This window comes from Petaurus breviceps, unplaced genomic scaffold, assembly GCF_028583685.1.
Source record: "Petaurus breviceps papuanus isolate PSGF00001 unplaced genomic scaffold, PetGlider_PUasm1.0 90731, whole genome shotgun sequence".
Classification (NCBI taxonomy): Eukaryota; Metazoa; Chordata; class Mammalia; order Diprotodontia; family Petauridae; genus Petaurus; species Petaurus breviceps.
Window position 1 is genome coordinate 8,037,889 of NW_027187325.1, and position 22,946 is coordinate 8,060,834.

The 22,946-nt window shown below is 39.7% G+C and overlaps 1 protein-coding gene across 1 annotated transcript in view; it reads left to right on the plus strand.

Annotated features, from left to right (window-relative positions):
- The window catches only part of TFCP2L1 (transcription factor CP2 like 1), a 60,079-nt gene extending 42,605 nt beyond the window's left edge, over positions 1–17,474 (plus strand). Inside the window, exons 13-15 of the mRNA XM_069066899.1 lie at positions 3,864–4,006; positions 7,082–7,133; positions 9,430–17,474. Coding sequence (XP_068923000.1) covers positions 3,864–4,006; positions 7,082–7,133; positions 9,430–9,476 — 242 coding nt within the window. The 3' untranslated portion in view covers positions 9,477–17,474. The remainder of the gene's footprint in view (positions 1–3,863; positions 4,007–7,081; positions 7,134–9,429) is intronic.
- The last annotated feature ends 5,472 nt before the right edge of the window (positions 17,475–22,946 follow it).

Below are 22,946 nucleotides of genomic sequence, written 5' to 3' on the forward strand. Positions count from 1 at the left end.
TCATGTGCTCTTAAGATTGTTAAAGTCAGAATGGCCCTTAAGAAACTTCAACCATTTTACAGGTAAGGAAACTGTAGCCCCTTCAGTGTCATTGTGACTTGCCCAAGGTCACATATCTGGTAAAGTTTGGGAATCAGCCTTGGGTCTCTTGAGCCTCAGGCCATTACTCATTTCATTGTAATGTATGAAGAATATGTGATCCTTTACTATGTCCCAGTCAATGAAGAAGCTTATAAAAAGCTCATGAGAAAATTGCTATATTCCTGGGAACAAAGCAATGAACACTGCCTAGTTGTTCCCTAGATTTATATATTATTTATATATTATTTGTACTCTCTGAATTTGACAAAAATCTGTGGACTTTCCTTTGATTCTACATTTTTTAAAAATTTCTTTAATTTTTAAGCAATTGGGGTAAGTAACTTGCTCAAGGTTACACGGCCAGTTATTTTGTGTGGGTGTTAAGTATCTGAGGCCGGAACCGATCCTGGGTCTCCCGACTCTCGGGGCTGGCGCTCTTACTCACCGTGCCACCTGGCTGCCCCTGATTGTACATTTTAAATGAGCTTCAATTTTCTTCCACTACAATGGTGGCAAGGCTAAAGGGAGGTTAGTTGTAGGTTTGTAGGGGATCTTAGGAACACATAAGCCACAATGGTTTAACTTCCTAAGAAGTATTAGCAACTGTAATACTCAGATCCTCTCTTGGTCCACAAAGTGTCCCTTTCTAGTTAGCGACCTCATTTCTTCAACCCATCAATGATGAGTTGTTTCCCTTTGACTTGGAGATAACAATTGACTATTTGCAATTAGCTCCAAGAAAAAGGGACAGAAAGGTATTTATTAATCCTTAAAGAGGTACACTGGAACTTTTACATGTTTCCATTTATTTTAAAATGGAATTCTGATTAAAACATCTTCTTCTTGGACCACACTTACGAAGTTGGGGGGAGGGTGAATTTCTGACATGTGCCAAAGGACACATTATCACATGGCTTAATCTATAAAATCATATGCCTTGGGTTCTAAGGTTCTTTTACATTTTTGTCCCAAAGTTTATGCTTGATAGGCTTCTTGGACCTCTTATAGTCATTGGTGTAGAGTATGGTGCCAAAAAAATAGATTTCCTTTTTCTTCCGCCAATCTCACTGGCTAGTTGAATAAAGATAGGTCGTTTTGATAAATCCGGGGACTTTGCAGCTAAACCAGACGTGAATCAGAAGCCCTAGATTACTACAGTTTAAAGAGTAGTTAAATATTAGAAAGTCAGTTGTTTGCTACAGCTTATGTGCCTTCCTTGTTGAAATATATGGTTGACAAAGTACCTTTATAGCCCTTAGGCAGTTAATGTAATACAACTATTTCTGGAGTCCTAGAGGTTGTCTGGCCTTTCACCCCTGTACCTTCAGAGTGGCAAAGTAGCCGCCAGAAATGTTGAGTGTTAAAAATTTCAAAATAGTTCATGTACTCATCAAAAAGTATTTTTTTAAAAAAACACCAGTAACCTTTTTACATTCTCATTTTATCTGTTGTAATCTAAAAGATACAGCTGGAAAGAATCTTTTATACATAATAGAAGATAAAAAAGTAACCACCTGTGGTTAGTATGGTACTGTCTGTAGTCTGTGCTGCTGAAGAGGCTGAGGCTGGTGGATTCATGTGGTCTGGAAGCTTTAAAAAGCAAGGGGGCTAAAAGTCAACTGAATGTCTGCACTAATTTTAACACCAATATGGTGACCCCTAAGGAGAAGGGGGCTGCCAGGCTACCTAAGGAGAAGTGAACCAGTTTCCATTTTGGAAACAAAACAGGTTAAAGCTTAAAACTTCCCTGCCATTTGCAGTGGGATTGGGTGAAATAGGGAAATCCAGCCTCCAGAATAGAAAAAGTAACTGACTATCATGTTTAATGAATGGCCGCAGATAAATTTTTATCTGAGTGGTGGGCTGGGAGATAACTTGCCTTTTTTAGAATGTGCTTTCTCTAACTTTTTTTTCATTTAAATATGTTTTATTAGTGCGCTCTTTTTTAAGAGTGTCCATAAATAAATACCTACTTTTTGCTTCCTTCTGAGAAGCCTCTCTTTTAACATTTTTTTTTTATTGGTAACAAAGTATAAGTGATGAGAGAGGTCGTATCAGTGCCTGCTGTTTATATATTAGCTACCATTTCTATAGGGCTTTAAGATTTGCAAAGTCCTTTACATATATCATTTCATTTGATAGTCACAGCAGTCCTACCTACAAGGCAGGTGCTGTCACTGTTCCTGTTTTACGAATGATAGAACCCCTGGCTGACAGTGGTTAAGTGTCTTGCTTAGAGTCACAAACACACAGAGCTAACAAATGAGAGAGAATTTGAATTGGGATCTTCCTGATGCTCAAGTTTAGTCCTTGGTCTGCTGTGCCCAGCTCCCTTGGAAATTGGTTTAATACTCTAAAATTATCGTGAACATGAAAGGCATTATTCATCAAGGAAGGATTCTGTTTAACCAGGCGACTTTCACATTCCCTTGAATGACCCGGAGTAAATGCTCTTTTAATTAGATTACAGCTTCTGTAATAAACCATGCAGTTCTCATCCTTTATAACCTAAAGTACCTGCTTGGATGTTGTTTGCATTGCAGGAGAGGAGTGTAAGAAGTGAACAGGAAAGCCGAACTCTTTCCAGGACTTTTGTTTGTCCATCAAATATTATTTGTCTTATGATTTCTCTGACTCTCCACTCCCCCCCCCTCCAAATTATCCATTAAGTAAAACCATATAAAATGGTCTAGAAGCACGGTGGGAAAAGACAGAATGGTGTATTCATGTCTGTCCCTTCTCCTTTCTCCTAATTTATTGGTATTTGCAACAGAGGATGGGCAATGACTCTCATGTATTATGTCCAATAGCCTAGGAATATTATTTCTACTAATAAACTCTTTATAACCATATTCCACTACAGTAAGCAATTTGGAGGACCATTCTTTGGTGTATGTGGTAATGTGGTTTATGTTTTTGGCAGGAAACACTCTTAAAAAGTATTTTATTTTGCACCTGTCACCCTCCCCCATGAGCAAAGCAGAACAGAAAAAAATTGATTGTATATGGAATGAATCTCCATTATATATAACTAGCTTTAATATATACATACATGTAGGGGCGGCTAGGTAGGACCTGAGTTCAAATCCGGCCTCAGACACTTAACACACACACACAAAACTAACTAGCCGTGTGACCTTGGGCAAGTCACTTAACCCCAATTGCCCTACCTTCCCCCCTCCCAAAAGCAAAAAAAAATGTGTGTATGTTTCACCCTGTTTATTTCAAAGCTGTCCAATTTGTCTGTTTCTTTCTATCTAAATCTGTTTCTGTTCTCCCCTATGGATTTTTAAAAATGTTTCGTTGACTTTTTATTTTGTTTTTTGACCATATTCTTGCTTTCCCTCTTCACTTCTTCCTCCATTGAAATAGAAAAACAGAACCTTTGTAATGAGTAAGCATGAGCAAACAAAACAAACCCACCCATTTGCCATGTCTGAAAATGTAGACTTCTCTGCCACTTTAAGTCTAGCCCCTTTCTGTCAGAAGGGTGGGAAACTTGTTTTCATCATTAGTCCCCTGGAATTGTGATTGGTCATTGCATTGCCTGGTGTTCTTAAGACTTTAAAAACTTTTTTTGCAGTGTTGCTTTTATTATATAAATGGTTCTCTTGACTTTGCTCAGTGTCCATTCTTTCAAACAGGAAGGTAAGGTATTATTTTCCCATGGATCTGTGGACTTCTGCTAACTTAGGTAATTAGCTAGAAGTGGTTTATTCCTTAGAGAGCAATGTTTTCAAAAGATCTAGTTAAAAGTGTTTTCTTGTTTCTTCTCTTTTCAGTGTACCATGCAATCTTTTTGGAAGAGCTGACCACTTTGGAGCTAATTGAGAAGATTGCAAACCTCTACAGCATTTCCCCTCAGCATATTAACAGAATCTACAGGCAGGGACCAACGGGGATCCATGTGGTGGTGAGCAATGAGGTAAGGACCATCTGACACCAGGTATCAGAGTTCAGCAGCTGCCTGACCTTTATTCCTTTTGAGTAGGGGTGACCTTTTGGACTATGGTGAGATCCTGGACAAAGTAGCCTGAAATAATGGTGGGGGGGACGTAAATGCAGTATATGGGAATGACTATAGCCAACTTTTTTCCTTTTAGAAATGATAACAGTTTTTATTTCAAGATAGAGTGATCTTTCAGAGACCTGAGTTTGTTTAGGGAAAAAGATTGTCTTTTTTTTTTTTTTTAAAGCAATTGAGGTTAAGTGACTTGCTCAAGGTTATACGGCCAGGTGTTTCTGGAGGGTGCTAAGTGTCTGAGCCTGGATTTGATCCCAGGTTATCCCGACTCTGGGGCTGGTGATCTTACTCGCTGTGCTACCTGGCTGCCCTGAAAGATTGTCTTATCAAACTTAGAGATGGAAGATTTATTGCCATTTCACATAGGACTTTCAGCACCCCGTCTACTCAAAATCTTTTCCCTCAAAACCAATGATTTGTGAGGAAGGCAGGGCATGAAACCTTAAATGACTTGCCTGGGACCATATGGCTATCAAGAAAAGGTCCAGAGATATCCTGAATGTCATTATACCACACTGCCTTTCACATGGGAAAAATCCAATTTACAATAAAAGGCAGTGTAAGATGAAGTGTGAAAATGAATGGTATGGCCATTAAGTGCTATCTATTCAAATTAAAACAAAAGAAGAGATCACTCTCTTGCTATAGGGATGGTAAGTACAAGTTTCATTGAAGAGGATGCAAAGCTTGGCCTTGAAGGCTGCATAGGATTTTGCTGGGCAGAGAAGTAGCCCAGCCTAGAAGGTGGGACACGTGGTCCTTTTAGCAGCCCAACACCTATAGCTTGAACTGCAGCAAGGCAAACAGTAGAGTTGGGTTCCAGTTTTAATTGGGATTAAGATATATAGTTCAGCATCAAGGTGATATGGTGTAGTAACAAAAACACCCAGTCCTAGACTTGGGAGATCTGGGTTTGATTCCCACCTCCAATATTTGTTAGGCCCTGTCACCCTGGTCTAGTCACTTAATTTTTCTGACCTTCAGACTCTTCGTCTGTAATATGGGAATAATAAAATTTGCACAATCTTCATCAAGGTTTTTTTTTTTTTGAGGGAAGTGCTTTTATAATTAACATTTATATTATAGTATTTTATTATTGCCCACATGAAGATTTAAGTACAGAGGCTCTTTTAGCTAACGTGTGTCCATAACATCAATTTGTCCTTATGTATGTTGCAGAGGAAGCTAATAGCCAGGCATTTATATAGCACTTTACAGTTTGGAAAGCCCTTGACATGTTACATTATTTTATTCTCATAATAGATGCTGCTTTTATCCCCATTTTACAGTTGAGGAAACTGAGACTGAAAAAGGTTTAAAAAGTCACACAACTAATAAGTGGCTAGGATAGGATTCAAGTGTCTTCCAGAATCCAAATCCAGCATTCTCTCTGTTGACCCACTTAGCTAGCTTCCATATTTGGTGAGGGCTACCTGGGATAAAAAGAAAGAAGACTGCAGTTTGGATGATTGAGGACATGGCTCTTGGCAACACAGGACAACTTTAGAATTAGAAAGTGGAATTAGAAAGATTGTGGAGATGAAGCAAGTCAGGGAGGAGGATCCCTGGTCTTTGGCTTTAAAGAACAAATCACTATTTATTAAGAGCAAAACCAAAAAGCCTATCACCCAGACCCTGGCAATTTTGTGAGCTGTGGTCCTGGAAGGAAATTGATTGAATAACATCTTGTTCAAAACTTAGACCCAGCTGGTTAAAGCAAGTGGAACAAGGCAGAATTCAAATGGGGCCTGGATTTAAGCAGGCAGTGCTTATTCTGCAAAGGCTTCTTGCCTTTTTGCCCTGATTAAATGAGAAACTTTCAACTCTAATCATCTCAAAATGCTTTGAGGCAGCCCGGGTGGGGAGTTGCCTTGGCTCCTTTGGGAGTAAGGGGACTAAATGAAATACTTAAGTTACTGATTAACAACGTATATGGCTTTATTTGGGGGCTTTCATGGCCATGCAGCAGGACAGCCAGAGTAATAGATGGAGCAAACAAGAGGGACAGAATAAACATACTTCATGCATCATTAGGCACCTGAAGTGGGTATATGTGTGTGTGGGGACTGGGGGAGGGGATCCTGGGGAATGATCAAGCCCAAATTATCATATTCACATTCTTTGGTTGTTGCATTTTTAGTCAGAGAGTTTTGTGACCTTTTTAAAAAGTTAGCTGTAGATTTAAAGCAGACTGCCATTTTGTCATTTTAAAGATTGGGCCATTGAGGCTTGGAGAAAGAGAGTAAGCTTGCATAGTAACCAAGCATGGAATCAATATTCATATTCTCATCAGAATAAATGGTGCATGTGGTCTCCTTTCTGTGCACTGAAGTCTGTCATGCATATCCTTCCCCTTTTGTTAGCTGATATACACAGTTATCACCTCCATTGTAAAGATTGTAAGATCCTTGAGTTTAGGAATAATTTTTTCCTCCCAAATGTACTCCTTGGTTACCCAGAGATGGAAAGAAGGTCTGCGATAAAGCACTGAACTCATTTCTTTCCCTCTAGGCCAGGTTGATTTAAATGGTATCATTGGAACCTGCCAAGGCATTCACCTAATATCCATTGTTGATACTGATGAATTAAAGCCTCTGACAGTAAAAAGCAGACAGGGGAATGTTTGGGAGTTTTTTGTGGCTGCGCTTGAACTCTTTCATTGGACAGATTGGTGGCCCTGATGTAATTGTATCATATTTGTTCAGCTCATTAAGAGGACCAGAAAACAAAATCTTTTTTCAAAGTGGCTACAACTTTATTGTTTCAGCATTTTCTCCCCTTGAGTGCAGGTTTCCATGATCATTTATGTGCTCTCCTCTTGTGAATCTTGATTTGTATATCTGTATAAAGATAGCTAAGATTTTTGTTCATGGTCAGTACTACAAAATGGAAGTTTAGCTATCTTTCTGGGTTTCGTCCTACATATCTGGGTTGCTTATAGAAGGTGCCATTTTTCCCCCTTTTTTTGTCTTTCAGATGGTGCAGAATTTCCAAGATGAATCTTGTTTTGTTATCAGCACATTAAAAGGTATGACCTCTTTTACCTTTTTTTTTTTTTTTTAAATTAAGCACTTTTGATTGTAGCATAATGGTTAGAAGAAGTTCCTAGGGCAGATTGAAATTGGGAACAAGGAATGATTCCTACCTAGTTAGGTCTGAGATTCCCTCTCATGAGAGATCTGGTGCATGTGTGTGGTGGGGGAGACACATGGTGTCAGTGGGTTTGTCCTGGTAAGTACTACCAAGGGAGAAAAGAACTCCATGTGGAAATTTAGCTAAGTGAAGTTGTGTTGACCCAAATGTAACTTCTGAAATTTGAAAGAGTGGGCCTATGAAAAGAACTCTTAATTGTTCCCTGGATATCAGGTGATCTTTGTGAGCTTGAAAATAGTAGACGGGGGCGGGTAGGTGGCACCGTGAATAGAGCACCTGCCCTAGAGTCAGGAGCACCTGAGTTCAGGTGAGCACCTAAGGGCCTCAGACACTCAACACTTACTAGCCATGTGACCTTGGGCAAGTCACTTAACCGCAATTGTCCTGCCTTCTCCCCTCAAAAAAAAAAAAGAAAATGGTAGATAGAGGTAGAAATATATGAAACAGTTCCTTTAAATGAAATTTGAAAGAACAGAAAAAAACTATTCAAAATATTGACTTGGACGTATGGCTCTCTAAAGATGAATTCATAAGTGACTTGAAGCATCCAGTTACATGTTTATTTCCCTAACTGACGACATTAGCCTGAGAAAAGTCACAGCTTTGCTCTCTGGTGGACCCCTTCAGAATCAAACTCTTGGGTGCTTAGAATGCACCATCTTTTGTTTTGTTTTTTGGCTTCCAAGATCCTTGGGGGTGACTAGGTAGCACAGTGAGTAAAGCGCTGGCCCCAGAGTCAGGAGAACCTGAGTTCGGTTCTGACCTCAGACACTTAACACCCACACAAAAACACTATAGCCGGGTAACCTTGGGCAAGTTACTTAACCCCAGTTGCCCTCCAAAAGGCAAAAAAAGCCCAAAAACAAAACACAACAAAAATCCACCCTTAGGGACAGGTGAATTAACATAGCCTGGAAATAAATGCCTTATATTTTCAGAGGTTTGACTCTGAATAACCAACAATTCTTTTATTTTGATAAAGCCACATTACTGTGCCTTTAATGACTGAGAGGGTGGGCCATTCCAGTGATGACATCATAAACTCAGCAAGCTTCTATGAGATGATCTGTGAGATCACATTGGAATTTCCTAGATGAATCTTGGAAGCTTCCTGCAGATTCTTTTTTTGTTTTGTTTTGTTCTTTTTGGAGGGGGGAAGGCAGGGCAATTGGGGTTAAGTGTCTGAGGCCAGATTTGAATTCAGTCCTCCTGACTTCAGGGACGGTGCTCTATCCACTGCACAACCTTTTTGGGGAGGAGGGGGGAGGAGGTGGTGGCCTGCAGATTCTCGTTACTTACTGCAGGCTAGCAAGAATAATTATAAAAAAACAAAAACAAAAAACCCTTCAGCAAATGAAAATATTTATGCAGCCAACTGGTAGATTCTACCCTATACACATGCAAAACTGCGTCATACATAATATCTATAGGGCTATTGTCAGGAACTTGTTTTAAGGGTTTTTCTTGGGAGTGGTGGGCTAGAAGGAAATGTCCTTTTAGAATTTTGCTTCGTAGGTCCACATAATATATTTATTCCCCTGACCAGCACCTTAGCAGAATGTGATGACACAACAAACAGCACGTGCTATAGTCTGTAGTTTCAGTTATTAATATTTTTCTTGCTCTCATTCTGATTTTTGTATACTATTTAGACTTGTGGGCTTGTGTTCAGGTTGAATATGTTTTGGGGTTTATTATTAATGAGCTTAATATAATAGCAGACCAAAGGGGAAAGCTCTTTGGTTATTAGGAAATGCATGGAGGAAGTATCAACCAATGTGTCAACTCTTTATAAATCAACTTAGGATCTTTGATTCTCAAAATTTTGATTTGAGAATCTTTGGTTCTCAAAATTATTGACATCTTTTGTTTTTATGACACCTACATTTCCCAGTACATCCCTCTCCCTATAGAGAGCAATCCATTATAACAAAGAAAGAAAAAAAGGTTCAGTAAAACTAACCAACATGTTGAAGCAGCCTGATAGTACAGGTAATATTCCTTCTGCAAAGGACTGTGGGTTGGAGGGAGAGAGTAGAGAGGTGACTTGTTATATCTCTACTTTGAGATCAAGCTTGATGCTTATAATTTCATAGAAGGGAATTTGGCTTTTCAACATGTATAATAATTCTTTGGCCCTCTTGAAAAAGTTCATTGTTTCTTTGTTGTAGCTGAAAGCAATGATGGCTACCACATCATCTTGAAATGCGGACTCTGAGTGCCAGGATCCTTAACCACATCAGACTCCAAGGCACCCCTTTCTTTCTCTCTTCTCCCCTCAACGTAGACATCACCCCAGCTGCAAAATACAGAGACTTGTTTGGAAAAGGAAAAAAAATAAAAGCAAACGCTCAAAGGGGACCACCGCAACTACAGAAAACAGCGATGATGACAACAACTTGGCAGAGATGGAAGAAAAGACATTGTCCAGAAAATGTGCTCCTAATCCCCTCACTCCTTTGTCCTCAAGCCTTCTTAAGCTCTCCAGTTTTCTCATCCTTGTTCACTAGCCTTGTCATTTTAGATGGAAAAAAAAAAAAAAAACCAAAACCCAAAACAACAACACTCTTTTTTCCTCTGAAATTCGCTCCTGGGGAAGAGCCTGTTTGACTTTTTTCCCTTTGGATTCCTTGGCTTCCCTGTTTCCCCATCCTCTTGTTTCACATCAGTGCCTTCTTATTGACTAAATTAATCTGTGGGTAAAACTGTTGGATACTGATGGCTTGCCCTGCCGAGTCCTCAGCTCGTCCTGCTGAGACTCCTAGAAATACTTTCTCTTTTCACTTCTTTTGGGGAATGCCACCACCATTCTTTTCCTCTGGGATTTAATGATGTAACAGATGTAGGTTCCTTTTGTGTTGTTAGCCTGTCTGTTTGCTGTCCCTCCTTCCATCCCTCCCTTTCAAAATAATTTTGTGCATTTTAAAAGTACGGCACAACCTCTCCCAGGGCATGGTTTGTTGCAGTTATATCTTCACTCCGATATTTGTGAATGCCCTACTTTGTCTCTATTATCCACTATATTGATAAATGCTTCTTCTGAAGACTTCAGGGGCTCCAGAGGTGAGATTGGACCATTTTCTAAGGCTCCCACAGCTACAGAAAGTGAATGTTGACTTTCACAAAGGATGATTGAAATGGGGCTTAAAGTACAGGCCACAGCCTACCCTGTGGTTTGGTGTACTTTTAACTTTTATCTTTTTTTTAAGCATTTGTGAGCCCGGAAAGGAAAAAGCCCCCGAATTTCTAGTTAACCCTGAAATGATTTTTAACAGTCATGGTACCAGAGTTCTCAGGTTTACATATAAAAATTAACTGGGGATTGACTTTTGTGAATATTATTGATTCCACTAGGTTTGCTAAGATATCTTTTTTTCCATGTGCTACTGTCGTAGTTCTGGCCTGTCCCATATGTAAGGGAAAGTTTAAAGCAATCTTGATTGAAGATATGGAAGGGGCTAGATAATATTTTAAGGTTCAGGCCGAAGTTTGCCTCATAAAAATTCTAGCTCTTAGATCTACAGTTGTTGGCAATTTGAATTTGAGTTTGGCAGAGTGGAATTGGAATAGACTGTTGTTTGTTAATGGTTCCTAGGACCCAGTGAACCAGATTGTCTCAGGACCTTAAACCATCTGTGGTTGTAAAGGGAATAAATACCCTTGGGATGCTTTTTGTGAAACCACAGTATATGCCGTGCTGGTGGCCTAAGAGGTTTCTTGCCTCTTTTCATTTTGAGTTTGTTGTCTTTTCTTTCATTCAGATTGCTTTTGACTCCATGTATCTCATTAGTCATGAAGTCAAGTGGTACCCATTAATTGTGCCCTGTGTAGTCCTCAGTACCATTTCTTCTTCTGTAGCCCATCTGGGTAGCATATATTGCCTTGTGGTGCTTTCAAAATGTTTTGGGGGGATTTTCACATTGTTAGTTCATTTGATTGTCACTAAGGCACTGTGAAGTAGACAGGGAGCACCTATGATTGTTCCCATTTGGCAACTAGGAAAACGGATGAATTGTTTAAGATTGTGCAGTTGGTGGCAGAACTGGGATTGGAGCCTCTGGTCTTGTGACTCCTGGTCTGTCGCTCTTTTCAGTGGACCATCAGTCAGCATTTATTAACTTTGTATTATGCCAGGGACTTTGCTAGGCACTAGGGAGGCAAATACAAAGGACAAGCCAATTTCTACTCTCAAGGAACTTAAGAAGATACTTTACTTGAGGAGAAATAAAGCGTTGTTGTCCATGTGGAAAGCCTTTGCCTAAGCTGAGTGTCTCCCACACCTTTCGGTGGGCAGAGCTATAATAATAAAATTTAACTATAAAAAAGGGTTTCATCTAATTCTGTTAATTAGATTTAAGGCATTACAGTCTAGAACTCATCTTCCTCCCTCCTGAAGCTGGCTAGTAGGCAGAAAAATCTAGAAAACTTCAAGTGAGAACTCAAGGCTCTTCCCTTCTAAAGCATCATGCTTCTGAAGCATTCCCATCTAAATGCTTTGCATTTGAAAGAGCTCCTGGGTCCTTATAAATGAAGAAAATATTCTAAAGTGGAAAAGTGATCATCGAGACTACTTCCAGCCACCTCTCCTCATTGAGTTTTTTGTTGTTGTTTGGCCATTTTCGGTCATGTCTGGCTCTTTGTGCTCAGATGAGTAGCTTTAAGTCTTACTCAGCATGATGTTTATGAACTGTGCACGTATGTGGCTGCTTGTGACATCTAGATCACTTTTATCCTATTTTCCCCTTCAGAGTTTTTTTTTTTTTTAATTTCAGGGCTCAACCTTGAATAGCAAAGCAGCTCGGCTCCTTGAGTGAAGGTAGCTGTAACTTTGGTGAGGTCAGGAGGAAGTGGGTGGGCTGGAACAGGCCCCCCCTGCCAAGGGCTTGTTCCCTTTGGTGACCCCCTTCCCTGTTCTGCCTCCGGGTGCTGGTGAAGAGTTATTAACCTGCTGTGAGCTCTCACCCATTCTGCTCACAAATCTCCCAAGTCAAGGGTTGCTTCAGGGGAGGGCCTGAATAACTAAATGTCAGAAAATCATTAACAGGTTAGAGTTGCCAAAAAAGTTTAAAAAAGGGTTTTTTCCCCCCTTCTATTGACGTAGTAAGTGGTGCAGAAGGAAATGGCCCCCAGGTTATAGCAAAGGGAGAGAAGCATGCAGGGAGTAAAAAGTAAGAGACCGGTTAGACTGATGTCTCAGCAATAACAAGGCAGCATCGTGCGTCTTCTTCCCCTGGTGAAATATAAACTGTGTCTGCAGATGCATACGTCTATATACACCTTTGGGCTAAAGCCCACTGTTCAGCTAATCTTAACTGTAGCCATTAAGACTTGGTTTTTATTTATTAAACCAACACACTTGCTGCCTGGTTATCACGAAATTAATATGGACCAGCCTTTAAAATACATTTTTAAAAACCAGAATAAAACACTTCCTGGTATAAAAAATTAGCAAGCCCCCTATTTACCTTTCATGAAACTTAATGTTAGTTAGACATTAGATGGGATTAGAAGCCATTAGATATTATTATGTTAATATATATGCATACCCAGTAGAGAGTGTTTATACACCTCAGGTTTAATTTTTCCAAGAAGCCTAGTTACTGTTAACCAGTATTCCCAAATGCTGTTATCATAGGGCAAGCCTTTGAAGGTAGTATGGATAATAGAGTTGGATTTGTGGGAAAAAATAAGTTTTTTTGAGATTCCTCCATCTAATAACTCTTTTAGGGTGTATATATGTGATATATGCATTACTAAAATGGATTATAATGGCTGTGAAAAATTCTTACCAGTCTGCTCTCTCTTTCCTCCCTCAAAGAGGTATGGAAATGAGTTAGCGTTCTGAATGACCAATCTTACTCAGCATGGAGAATCTGGTATTCATTGTACTCACTCACAGGGATCACTTAGGATCTGTGATCTGTCAGTGCTAATTTTTTTTAATACCTCTGCCCAGTGGAGGAAAATCACTGATTAAGACCAACCACTCTTTGCTTTGGGGTGGGAGGAGGGGCAGAGATTCATTAGCCAGTCATTAACTCTAGCTAGTGACCCTGAGCTCAAGCTTGTTGCTTTCTTAGCTGTGTTTCTGTTCTACAAGTGTCCTAGATCTAGGAATCTTAGTCTATGTATTAACTGACATTTATATAATGCTTTATAATTATTTTTATTTGTTCTTCACAATAGCTTGATAGGTTGGTACTACTGAGCCCATTTTACGTATGGGGAAACTCAAACTCTTGGAGAAGTTGAGTGATTGTCCCAGCATTACCTAACGAAATTCCATAAGTAATATTTGAACCCAGGTATTTCTTGTTTTGGTGTTTGTTCAGAGTGCTTTCCACCATACTGGACTGCCTTTGATTAGCAAATGGTAAAAGTCTACACATCTGTGTTTACTCAGGGCAGAAAATCTTGTGAGAAAGTACGCACCCCCCGATTCCAATTCTTACCCCACTCCTCCTGGAACAGTAAGTGTCCAGATGTTTTGATCTGGACACATCACCAAATCTACCTGGGACTGATCCTTGATGAATGGGAGACATTAGGTCTAATGCTTTCTAGTGACTTAAGATGTGAATTCAGAGGGTTTTATTATACTTTTCAGGATTTCAGATACAGCTCAGTGTATCTGTCATTAAACTCCCGGAGGACTCTTAGGTAATCAATCACAGGACTGGGGCCCAGAGCTGAAGATTGCTCAAGGCCACCTGAATCTGAAATTTCTAGGTTATTTTTGGGGGCCTGGGGGATTGCACTTAAGACTTTGGGGGTGTTTATACTGCATTTGACCTTTTCCTTTTGGAGGAGCTTATCTATTTAATAAAAATGAGATTAAAACAACATAAATCAGCGGCTGTTCTTTCTCAATAGTATTTTAATTTGGCAGGCAGCGAAGTGTGTATGCATGTATATACATACATATGTATGTGTACACATTATATGTGGATATACTCACATATCCATATGTATATATGAGTATTTTCCTCAGGGTTCAGGGAAAGCCCTGTGTACTCACCATGATCTTTCTCCACTACAGACTAGTTAGGATGGATTTTCGCTTAGTATAGTGAACTGAGAGCTGACCTGGGACAAATGCTTGGCTTCAAGACCTACCCCTGACATAGTGAGGCCTTAGGCAAGTCACTTAACTTTTCATCCCTAGGAAACTCCTCCAGCATTGTAAGTTGCAGAGGAGACCTATACTAATGGTTTTCCTCACTACACCAATAAAACCTAGAGAGCTCCTGTCACTGTTCTTGTCCCAGATGAATAAACTTAGAACCATAATAATGTGATTTTCCCAAAGTACTTACTACTGCCTGTTGGGTGAGAAGCCTAGATCCTGCTTTGGTTCTCATCCCATTAGAGAAAGTGAAAATACCCCTGTGTAATCAGGTTGTAAAATATTCTGAAAAAGCTTTGGTACTCTATTCACTTTGACCCCCAAATTTTGTTTTGTTTTGCTTTGCTTTTCTGGCTTCCTGGAAAGAGGAGGCATTTGATGGGAGGCTGTGGGAATTTCTGAATACTGGGGCTTGGACTAGCAATGTCCAAGTCCTACTCTTGACCCCTGGAAGACATTCCAGAAGAACAAGCCTTTGCACAGCTATCACTGTTGCCTTCCTCAGTCCCCTCCAAAGCAAAATTCATCTGATTGGCAATTTCTCCTTTTGCCTCTTATGAAAATTCCCATTATAGCAATACGTTTTCAGTTCGTTCCATTTGGGTGATTCTCTTTTAAAGGGCTATGGAAGTCTATCTCTTCCCTGGAGATTAAATTAAAAAGCAGAACCATGGTGCAGTACCAATTGCCAAAACAAAGAGACTTGATATAAAGCACTAGCAAACCCAAGGTCTGTGTATGAAGTTATTTCAACCTGTTTGGAAATTACCAAAGTCTTAACTATAGCATAGGGGAAATGGCTAGATGGGTGAAAGGTATCTAGGCACTTATTCTAACCACACTCTCTACCCCTTCTTTAGATATCATGTATCTTCCTGGTGTTCTTTGGCTACCTGGGTGTGTATGATAACCTTCTGATTTTCCACCATAGAAACATACCTGTTCCTTGTCCTATTTCCTCCAGACTCTGCTGTCTCTTAGGCTACAAGCAAGGTCATCTGATAAACTGATGTTACCTTGTTAATGGGAGAGGGGCTAGAATCAGAATGACCTCCCTCCTGAATAATGTGCATTTTAAATGCAACTTAGGGACAAGTTGCCCTGCCTTTATTGCCCAACCCAAAGGAGTCAAGAGTTCAGATTGCAGCCAAGTCTAGTACAGGTTTTTCTACCAAATGGATGACACGGGTAAACCACTTTCCCCCTGAGTCTCAGCTTCAATGTAGGCAGAATTGGAGGAGATTGGATTGAATGACTTCTACTGTTTAATATTACTCTGGTTGTAATGGCGTACATTTCAGTATGGATAGGAAGAGAAGATGGTGCCATGGGTTGGAGCGGGGGAATGAGGGCTGTACCTTTTTTCATGAAGATGCTAAGCACCAGGCACTGCTAAGTACTGAAGGTACAAAGACTGGCAAAAGACAGTCCCTGGTCTCTAGGAGCTTGCAGGTTGACTGTGTCCCTTTGGGCTGCCTTTGACAAAAACCTCAGCAGCTCCCTTCATTCCCTAGAACTGTCCCTGACTATCTGTGGGAAGCCACAGCCTTTCTAAGGAAAAAGTTCCCAATCTGTGAATGTGTTGTTTAAACCCAGCCCAAAGCTGTCTTTAAAAAAATTTTTTTTCTTGGACCCTGGGTGCTTCAGGGAGAAAGTAGGGACATGTCTGGAGGCTTTTTTAGGCTGGAGCCTTATAAGAGAACAATCTTGATGCGGTCTCTCCCCTTGCTTACATTACAGGGCTAGATCTTGATAAGATTTAGCTAGAGAACCTATTTGGAACAACCGGCTTTTACCTTTTAAATGTTATCGTTGCCCCTTAGTATAGTATAATTCAAATTCCTTTGCTTCTCTCTATGTGAACTGATAAGGATCCTAGCCTGGTGATTCTTTGTAAATGTTACCTTCCATATAACCTAATCCTTACTAGGCTTTAAAAGAACTTATCCGAAGTGAGGGAAGAATTTTGGACTTGAGATATGTAGTGTGTTACCTCTGTATTAATGTGTGTCCCCGTCTGTGTATTCTATCCACTTAAACTTCTAGTTAGCACCATATATTGCCTTTTAATTAATTGTCGCTTTGGTATTCAGGAGGTATCTTACTGTTCCCTCATTGTCTTTGAACAGAACTTATTCAGCAGTTATGCCTTACTGCGAATTGGTTCAAATGATGTGCTTTTATGAATATAGCTTTGTTTCTGAGAGAATTCCTATGGTTTCATAAGCTAGTTATGGAGGATTTTCAGTTCAGTACCACTTGAAAGCAAAGGGATTTGGGAAAAGTTCAGGCAAATTAATGAAAAGCCTGGAATGGATTTGAACCAGCTGTGAAGACTGCCCTGTTTCAGGTAGACAGTGGGCAGCTATCCCTTTATGTTCACCAGCTTGTCTGCATCTTCAGAGTTTCCAGAGTCAAGTTAAAAATGTGTCTGGGTAGCCCTGTTACTAAAAATACTTTGAAGCAGTAATTTCTTTGCAAGCATTACTTGCCTAGATGTTATTGTGATTGTAAATGGTCATCGGATACCATACCGGTTGGGGAAAACTTTTTTTAGGGATGTTTAATTTAGGGCAAATAAAAGAAGGGAGATTAGTTTTCCCTTCCATTCTTTCCTAAGTTTAGCATTGGTTAAAATGTTATCTAATATTTGTAATATTTGTAATATGTAATCGGTGTATTTCAAATTATTGCATTTCTTTGTATGCCTTAAGCCATTAGCTGTTCTTCATTTTTGTTTTATGTGGTGTTTGCCTTGCTTTTCTGTCCCCGTATTAATAAGTAGCCTTTTTCAGTTTGTTCCATTTGGGTAATTCTCTTCCAAAGGGCTATGGAACTCTATCTCTTCCTGGAGATTCAACCATTAGATCAAGGTGGCTTTACTGGCTAGGTAGATGTGACTGAGAAAGGGCACATGGGAAGTGGAGAATGGAGACTGAAGTGTAATGAGTCATCATACTGCCACGTTGTTTTTGTACGTGAAATAAAGCATATTTTGCACTGGCTTATTGTACTGTTGTGCAGAAGAGAAATCTCTGTCTGGAATCTGTGCTTCAGTCAAAATGCAAATAAAATTTAATTTGTAAGAAATCACTGTGGTCGAAGGCTCTGTATCTTGCAGTTTGGTAAGTGGGTGGATCTTCTGGTGTATTTGTACAGGGCTTACCCACAGAGAGCACAAAGGCTAACATCACCAGGCAGGCATGACTGAGCGCCCCCTCACAAGGCTGTGCATTCAAAGCCCTCCCTCATCTTGTTCCATTTTAACCCACCCCACGATTCCCCTTATTCAGACAAGTCCACTCCCTGCTCCCTGAAGATGCTTTATGCATTCCTGCCTGCATTCATACTGCTTCCACTTCTGAAATGGATCCCCCACATTCCCTCACCTTTTAGCTTGTATGAATTCTACTCATCCTTCAAATTCCACCTCCATGACTACCATATCCCAGTTCATGGTGATTTCTCCTTCCCCTGAATTGAAAAGAGTATGAAACTAGGAAGGCAATGTGAAGAGCCTTGGATAGGAATCTTAATTTCACTAGTAATAGCCATGTAAGCCCTGGGCAAGCCATTTAATATTTCCGTGTCTCACTTTCCTTATCTATAGAATGGGGCTAGGGAGGTGGGCATGTTGGCTATACTTTTTTATGATTATAAGATCAACTGTATCAATGCTGCTTTCTTAGACCCTTCCACTTCAGTCCCGGGTAATCGATCCTAGTCATTTATTTATTATTATTTTTTTGCTTTTTGGAGAGGGGACAGCAGGACAATTGGGGTTAAACGACTTGGCAAGGTCACATAGCTAGTGTTAAGTGTCTGAGGTTGAATTTGAACTCAGGTCCTCCTGACTCCAGGGCCAGTGCTCTATTCACTGTACCACCTAGCCGCTCCCCTAGTTATTCATTATCTAAGCTATTTAACCATGCCATTCATTTGGTGCTGATTGTTATTGCTTACTACATGATATTTGCTAATGACTGATGGCTACAAGCAACTCTTTGAGAGGGGCATTAATTAGCACTTTCAAATTATAGGCCGCCTGTTAATGAAACTTTGGTCTCTAGAGGATCATAATTCTCTATGGGCTCCAAGGAGTTAAAGCAGTTTCTCAAGTGTCCTCTACTTTGTGTTGCAAACGTGAACTTGATATGGAAACAACCAGACTTTTTGACTGAACTATGAACCATCCCTCTGCATTTTAGATAAAAGATGCCAGGTCAGCACTTTCCCAGTGATCAGACTGTTGTAAATGTGTCTATCTGATGACGTCTCTTCCCCAAAATGGCAGTGATAACTCATATTGATATGGTGCTTTAAGGTTTCCAGAGCTTTCCTCATCACGATCCCATGAGGTAGGGAGTGAAAGATCCTCCCTCTGCTCACTTGGGACTTTCAGGCTTTTCCATCTGGTTTGCACCCGACATCCCTTATATATGTTGTCTCCCCCAATTAGAATATCAACTCCTTGAGAGCAGGAACTAGCTCACTTTTTCTATTTATATCACCAGCACTTAGCACAGTGAGTGCGTAATAGTGTTTTTCATTTATTCATTTATGGAAATGGAGTGTCTGAAAGGTTTGAAATAAAAAAATGGAAGGGAGAATATGCCACTAACAGAGGTGAAATTAAAGCAATTGTAAGGAGTTATTTTGCCCAATTATATGCCAATGAATTTAGCAATTTAAGCAAAATGGAAGAACATTTACAAACATACAAATTGCCTAGATTAGGCAGAAGTGGGAATAGAATATCTAAATAGACTTATTTTAGAAAAATAAATTGGAGAGGCCATTAAGTGAGCTTCCTAGGAAAAATGCATCAGGACCAGATTGATTTGTAAGTGAATTTTATCAAACACTTAAAGATCAACTAATTCCAATATTAAATAAATCATTTAGAACAACAAGCAAAGAAGGGATCCTAACAAATTCTTTTTATGAAACAAATATGATACTGATACCTAAATCAGGAAGAGTAAAAATGGAAAGAAAATTATAGACCAATTTCATTAATGAATATGGATGTAAAAATCCTAAATATTAAGATTATTGGTGGAAATATCAGTAAACTCACATTTATTAAGTTCCTACTACGTTTCTGTTACTGCACTGAGCACTGGGAATACTAGGAAGGCCAAAAAACATTCCCTTCTCTCAAGGAGCTCACATTTTAATGAGGTAGACTACACGTAGACAACTATGGGCAAATAAGAACTTAACACAGTGCTTGGCACATAGTAGGTGCTTAATGAATGTTTATTAAATGATTAGAATAAGATATAGACAGGATAAACTGGTATTAATGTCAGAAGAAGGACACTAAGATTAAAGACTGAGAAGGGAATCTTGTTGAAGGTAGGACTAGAGGAGAGGGGGATGATGAGATAAGTTGGTATAAATGTATGCTTATGATTTTTTTGTTTGTGTAAGCATATAATCTTCAGGACCTGCCCCAAGCTTGGGTCATCATCCTAAAGAACACAGGATCATTAGATCGTAGAGTCCTTAGAGCTAGAAGAAAACTTGAAGAATTCTCAAAATGTGGTCAGGAAATCTCTTAAGAGTCCTTGAGACCCTTTCAGGGACACATGAGGTCAAAGCCATTTTTACTGATTCTAAGATTTTTTAATTACAAATATGGTAAATACTAAGAGATATAACTCACATAAAAAGATATTCTTTGGGGGAGCCTCAAGAATTTTTAAGATTGTAAATGGACTGTGACATTGAAAAGTTAGAGAATTGTTTATCTATTCTAGCCTATCCCCTTTATATTGAAATGAGGAAAAGGAAGATGAAAAGACTGGCTAAGGTCAGTCCCACTATCAGAATTGAAGCCCTGCTCTTCTCCAAGTTCTCACACTCTCTCCTTTACATCACATGTGGAAGTGATTGAATATCTATCTATTTACCTGGGAATTTTTTTTATTTTTAAATTATTATTATTATTTTTTAAGCTATCAGGATTAAGTAACTTGCTCAAGGTTACATTGCCAGTTATTTCTGGGTGTGGTGCTGAGTATCTGAGCCTGGATTTGATCCCCAGGTCATCCCGACACTGGGGACGGTGCTCTTACTCGCTGAGCCACCTGGCCGCCCTGGAATTTTTTTTTTAAAGTGTCTAAAATCTGGCTATCCCTGGGTATATCTTATTAGTTAATAGCTAATAATAACTAACATTTATTTTTTCCAGCTGACTGCATTCATTTTGGTTTTCTTTGACTTCTCCTTCATTCTTCCATGCTGGGTACCTCTCCACCTCCACCCCTTTAAACTTCCTTTTCCTCTTGTCTTCCCCATTATATTATATAATCTCTGAAGGCAGGAACTGTCTTTCTTTTTTGCATCTGTATCCTCAGTACTTATCCTAATGCCTAATACATAGTAGGTTCTTAATAAATGCTTGTTGATTATATAACACTTTAAAATTTTCAAAGACTTTACAAATATTATCTCATTTGATACAACAACCATTGAAGACAGGTGCTTTTATTTATCCCTACTTTATTGATAAGGGAGTGGAAACAGGAAGCAGTTAAGTGACTTGCCCAGGGTCATACAGCTAGGAAGAGACCAGTTTTGAATTCAGTGTTCCTGACTCCAGGGCCATCGCTCTAGGCATTGGGCCACCTAGCTGCCTCTCTATTTCCTCCTAGAGAGTAGGAATCCTGTCATTTCCCCCCACCCTCACCCCCAAACACATCTTCTGAATTTTCTGGCTTGGTTGGAGCCACCGTTCTTATAGTCACCCACACTTGGAGCCACCCTCAGACCCAGTTGGACTGACCCCTCCCCCTTGTCATCTACAGCCCATGGATGGCCGCAGTGGCCAAGTCCTCTCTTGTTTTCCTTTGCTCTATGGCCAGCATCCCCTCTTCCATTGCTGCTACCTTAGCCAGAGGCTTGTTAGTTTGTGCCTGAATTGCTGCAGTAATTCCCTACTTTTAATCTCTTCCTTCTCCTAAAATCAATGGACTTAGAGGCAGAGGATCAGGGTTCAAATGTACCTGTGTGACCTTGGGCAAATCACTTAACTTCTCTGGGTTTTAATTCCCTCATCTGTAAAATAAGGTGTTGGACTCAATAGTTTCTAAAGTCCCTTCTGGCTCTAAATCCTTGACCCCATGCTCCTACTTTATCATGGTCAGTCTAATTGTGGGAAAGCTTGGTTATACCTCACAATGTTCCCTTGTATTATTATATACAATTATATTATTCTGTATTTAAGTCTTGTCTCCCTGACAAAAACATGCACTCTTTGAGATTTGGGGTCATGTTGTGCTTTCTTTGTATTTCCCATAATATCTAACTCAGTCTTGGGCTTAAAGTAGTGTGGTACGCAGAATGTAGTGCAGAATTGGAAAGAGCATTAGCTGATTGGTGAATCAGAGGATCTGGATTTGGATCCTGGAGCTGGTACTTGCTCCCAGATGACATTTGGATCATTTCACCTTTCAACATAATAGTAAAGGTCACTTCATCTTGCGATATCTTGGTTTTTCCATCTGTAAAGTGAGTGTTGGACCAGATTATGTCCAAGCTCCCTTCTAGCTCTAATTCTTATGATTCTCCATTGTTCAGGAAATACATATTGAAAGAATGAATTATATAAGCTAGAAAAAAGATTGCAGGGGCGAAAGAATAAGAGGGCAGTGAGTTTTCTCAGAAAAATTTCCAGCAAGAGCCTGGAGACCATTAATGTAAAGCAAAGGTATCAAACTACACTGCTGAGTGCTGGCCAAACCAGAAGAAAATGCAATTGGTAAACAGTGAACAAAATAAATAGAGATACAACAAAATATGTATAATGTCACATTTTAAAACTAAGTCTATATATAGTCCACAAGGATCCTTGTATATTAAACAATTTCTGTTAAAGTTAACACCACTGGTGTAAAAAATGATTAATTTTATGTGAAAGGTAGTGAGAGGGGGAAGGATATTACATTTACTATGTGCCAGACACTGTGGTAAGTGCTTTACAAATCTGATTTGATCTGAGCAAAAACCATGTGAGGGAGGTGCTGTTATTATCCCCATTTTGCAGGTGAGGAAACTGAGGCAGACAACAGTTAAATGACTTGTCCAGGGTCATACAGCTAACAAGTATCTAGGGCCAGATTTGAACTCTAGTCTTGCTGATTCCAGGCCCCAGGCCCTAGCTGTTATGCTCCCTACCCAGCCCAGCAAAGGAAAATGTAAATGGAGCCTCTGAAATCTTGGCCAAGTGGAAGGAGTAATGGATTTAGGATCAGGAAGTCTGGGTTTCAAATCCCTGGTTCTGCTACTTATTACATGTGTGACTCTGATGATCTCTTTGTCAAAATAAGGGCACTGGACCACGATGCCTTTTAAGGGTCTGTGAAATCTAGACAGACACTCAGGGTTCTGAGAACGAGAATATTACAGAAACTTTGATTAGTTGTGTTGGGGTCTCCAAAAAAGATCATTTTCCAGCTGCTTTGGTGCTCAGGATTGATTCGCCATGGTTTGCAAAGCCCTTTGTTAAACAGAAGCTTAGAGTAAGACCTGGAGTCAGGAAGGAAGGACACAAAA